Source organism: Pagrus pagrus (genome assembly GCF_965226575.1).
Source record: "Pagrus pagrus genome assembly, contig: HAP1_SCAFFOLD_75, whole genome shotgun sequence".
NCBI lineage: Eukaryota > Metazoa > Chordata > Actinopteri > Spariformes > Sparidae > Pagrus > Pagrus pagrus.
Window position 1 is genome coordinate 195,290 of NW_028175388.1, and position 3,972 is coordinate 199,261.

At 41.0% G+C, this 3,972-nt stretch overlaps 1 protein-coding gene across 2 annotated transcripts; it reads right to left on the reverse strand.

Moving 5' to 3' along the window:
• Positions 1–300: 300 nt before the first annotated feature.
• Positions 301–3,143, reverse strand: LOC311253934 (uncharacterized protein). Of its 2 annotated transcripts, XR_014622067.1 has the most exons (3): positions 2,062–3,143; positions 856–1,466; positions 301–769 (listed from the first exon to the last, which is right to left on the reverse strand). XR_014622067.1 is itself a non-coding variant. In XM_084384384.1 (2 exons), exons 1-2 carry the CDS (start codon positions 881–883, stop codon positions 414–416), a joined length of 384 nt encoding a protein of 127 aa, XP_084240510.1. In that variant the 5' UTR covers positions 884–1,516; the 3' UTR covers positions 301–413. The 2 variants fall into 2 exon arrangements, 1 of the variants encoding a protein (XP_084240510.1); XM_084384384.1 differs by lacking the exon at positions 2,062–3,143 and having other exon boundaries at positions 856–1,516.
• Positions 3,144–3,972: the final 829 nt, after the last annotated feature.

A 3,972-nucleotide genomic window follows, 5' to 3' on the forward strand; every position in this document is an offset into this window, starting at 1 on the left:
ACTGATGAAGCCTCTTGGATGAGAGGTAAAACGTCTTCCTAGACAAATCGAGGCACCAAGGCTTGTAACGGTGGTCACAACAAACGCTTCTGAAACTGAAATCTGATTGGGAGGTTGACTTTACTTACAGGTGTTTTTTCAAACCATTGTTATATGTTTAACTATACACATAATATAATCATTTTTAATTGAGATAAACTATACAATCATTTTTAATTAATCAACAAAACAATATTTACAATTAACCATTGTTATATGTTTAACTAACTGTTATATGTTTAATTAATCAACAAAACAATATTTACAATTAACCATTGTTATATGTTTAATTAATCAGCAAAACAATATTTACAATTAACATTAATTAAAATTACAAATAATTATTGAACTGATTATGAATTTGGGGTTTTTCTTTAGTAATCATGCTCCCTCAGAAATGCCGGGAGCTCTTGAGGGGCAGACTCTTCGGCAGCAAGTCTGCCTCTGAGATTGACTCCCGACAGCTCCTGACCTTGGGCAGCATTCCCCCCAGCTTCCTCATCCTCCCAGTCATCCTCCTCTGCCTCCTCCTCTTCCTGGATGTCACCAGCTAACAGGCAAAGGTTGTGGAGGATGCAGCATGCTCCAACAACCTTGGGGGCGAACAGAGCCCGGATCTCCAAAGCCCGGAGGAAGATGGCTCTCCAGCGGGTTTTGAGCAACCCGAAGGTGCGCTCAATAATGTTGCGGGCCTTGGCGTGATGCCTGTTGAAACGGGCCTCAACTTGGCCTGTTGATTAAAATACAGGTAATGTAGAATACATCCAGGAATTCAAATTCAAAGTAACAACTGTAATAAATAATTTATTCTCTCACCTGCTACAGGTTGACGGTAGGGAGTCATGAGGGCCACCGGATGCTGCAGGCAAGGGTACCCCCCGTCTCACAGGAGGAAGAAGCCAGCTGGTGAGTAGAGGGACTGTTTGTACATAGGAGACCTCTGGAGGACAAGGGCATCGTGGACTGACCCCGTGTTGCCGATGTAAACATCCAAAAATGCAAAAATCCCCTGTTGCTCTTCTTCTGCTCCGCAGGTGGGACAAGCCGGATGTGGCATCCATCTATGGCTCCAACTGCACGCCGGAAAAGCCTCATGCCCAGCCAGCCGAGCAAAACCTGCTCCCACCTCCTCCATCTCCTCAGGCTTGGGGAAATGGATAGCCTTGTGGAGGATGCCCATCATGGCCTCCAAATATGTCTGCCGTGACCCTGTAGGAAGTGCCACATGCCAGCCAGTACAGAGAGACAGCCACCTCAATTTCGTGGCTCCAGCCATGTGGCTTTAGCCGGGGCAACATCTGGACCAACAGATTGATGGTCTCCCTTGACAGCCTGAAGGCTGGTTTGAGGTCAGCCTCCTCAGAGAAGAAGGCGCAGAGGATGGGCACAGTGTTGTTAACTTGTGCATACATTCGAGGAGAATGATCCTGTAGTAAAATAAAAAATATTTTTTAATTAGTAAAACTATGAAATAATATTTGAATTTATTTATTTATTTATTACTTTATGAAATAATATTTGAATGTATTTATTTATTTATTAATGACTTGCTTTTAACTATCAACTATGAATATTTGAATAGACTGATGAATTTAAACACATGCTGTAAAAATGTATTTATAGTTCTCTCATGAAACTTAATGTATGTTTTGTGTTCTATACAAATGAGCTTCACTTGATTCATTACACAAGACTTATCAGACTTGTATCAGATATCAGAAATAAAGAAATTATACAACTTAATATGCTCCTCTATTTCACCTGTAATTGTTGGGTCCCCCCATGATTTCACCAGTAGGTGGTGATAGGTATCACATATCAAGTATAGTAGCATAGTAGGAAATTTATGAATGAAAGGGGTGGGTCTATAGCGTTACTATTACTAAACAGTTTGGGGCGGACCCTGTTAATCCTGTTTCATACATTAATATTTATAATAATACTTCTAAACCGTACCATATTTATTTTGTTAACTTTAATATGAATGGAAAACCAAGTGCTCCCGAAGAAAAGATAACTTACGAATCCAGCAAAGGCTAGGATAGCGCGAGGTCTCTCCAGACTCCTCCTCCTCATCCTGGCTCTCCTCCGCTGAAGACGCCCCCTCAGCTCAGCAGCTTCCTCCTCAGCCTCCCAGTAAAGAATACCGACCGCGACAGCTAGCAACACTTGCCGGTCCATATTTAACGGTGGTAATACTCTACTAACTACACAATCCACAAATCCACAATGGCGATCATCTACAAACAACAGCCTTTTCGCGGGTTTTTTTTCCCGCTGTTGGCTCGTGAGATTGAGAAGCACTTAAAAATAAAATAACATACTTATGTACAACGAATGAAGGTTGTTGCTGCTTTATGTACGTGTGTATTTATTTATTTACATGTCACATACACAGGAGAGAGAGAGAGAGAGAGAGAGAGAGAGAGAGCACTTGTTTTGGATGATAACGCCCAGCTGTTTAATCAGTGCAGGCTGCATTTGGCTCCACAAGAATGCATCGTCTCAAAACTGAAAACGGAGCATTCTGTATTCTTGTGATCTCCGGAGTTCATTCTTCGGAGAACGACTAGCAAGAACATTCTCCTCAAGAACACAAGTCCATTCTTTGCATTCTTGGTATTGAGAAATGCTCATAGTCTGTTAGAAAAGAATGTTACAACAAAACTGTTAATAATGAAGTAACACTGGATATTGGAGTGGGGCTTTAAAAGTAACACTGCTCGTAGTATCTGCTACTAGGGATGTACATTTTAAACAATTTCTTTAATTGATACTTTGCTGATTATCAATTAATCATTAATAATATATGAAATATGAACATTGTTTTATGGAAAACACTTTAAACATAAGTGTTGTGCTCACAACACACGAGCCACCATAATGTAGTGCTTCATGCAACAGTAATAGGGAGTTTGGGGTTAAATTTGGCTATCAATAATAATTAATGATTATCAGGGATAATTATAAATTATGATTACTAATAAGTTCCAATTTACATTAGATCACCTCGGGGCACCACCCTTGAAGAAGGGAAAAAAAGCCAATTCACCAAATCAGTCTCAGAAAAGGTACTAAACTGTTTGTAACTCTGATTAATAATGAACTTAATAACTACAACCAGTTACCATAACAGCTAGTAATGGTTGAAGGATTTTGGAGCTCTTGACAAAGTAGAAGTTGGCAACAATCACTCTTGTACAATATTAAATAGACAACATGTGGGTTCAAAAGTCTTTTATTTACAAAGATGAAACACACTAACTTCCATGTACTATATACAGGTTTGTGTGTGTATGTGTGTGTGTGTGTGTGTGTGTGAGTGTGTGTCTGGCAGAACAAAGAAACAATGGTGGTCACTGATATCACATGTGGGTTTGATATGCTCCAGGCTCAAGGAATGTGTGTGTGTGTGTGTGTGTGTGTGACGGGATGCCAGGTTATAGAAGATGGTTAGTTGCATGCAAAGACCCTGAGTCTGTGTGAAGCATCAATCGACTAATGTAGAATTAGCCGTCTAGGAAAGCAAACTACCAATAACCTGACCTGAGATTACAATAACACTCAAACCGTGGACACACATAAATTGAACACACATGCATTACATCAATCAGAGTTTAAAGTCCTGTGCTTAGCTGTGCTATGCTATGCTATCTAAGCCCAGTTCAATGTTACCAGTCTTTAAGGAAAAGGTGTCGGTGGTTGCAGGAGAACGTTGGGATTCCAATGAATGCTGTTCTTGCTGTGCAAGGACCGATGAAAGTCAGCAGAGGAGGAAAAGGTTCGCTCCTGTCCTTTGCGAGGGTAGCAGCTCAGTGCTAACCTGCTTGGTGTTCCTCAGATGGTGAAGTTAGCTGGCAAGCTTTGTGTCGCAGCTGCTGGTGCTAACTGATCAGGAATACTGGCAGGGCCTCGTGCCGCTGCAGTGAGGAG

What these genes read in the sequence shown, in the direction of transcription:
- LOC311253934 (XM_084384384.1), bottom strand. Translation starts at nt 883, where the DNA reads ATGACTCCCTACCGTCAACCTGTAGCAG. An exon ending in CTACCGTCAACCTGTAGCAG is followed by an intron (nt 770 to 855) that starts GTGAGAGAATAA and finishes TTTAATCAACAG; the next exon opens with GCCAAGTTGAGGCCCGTTTC.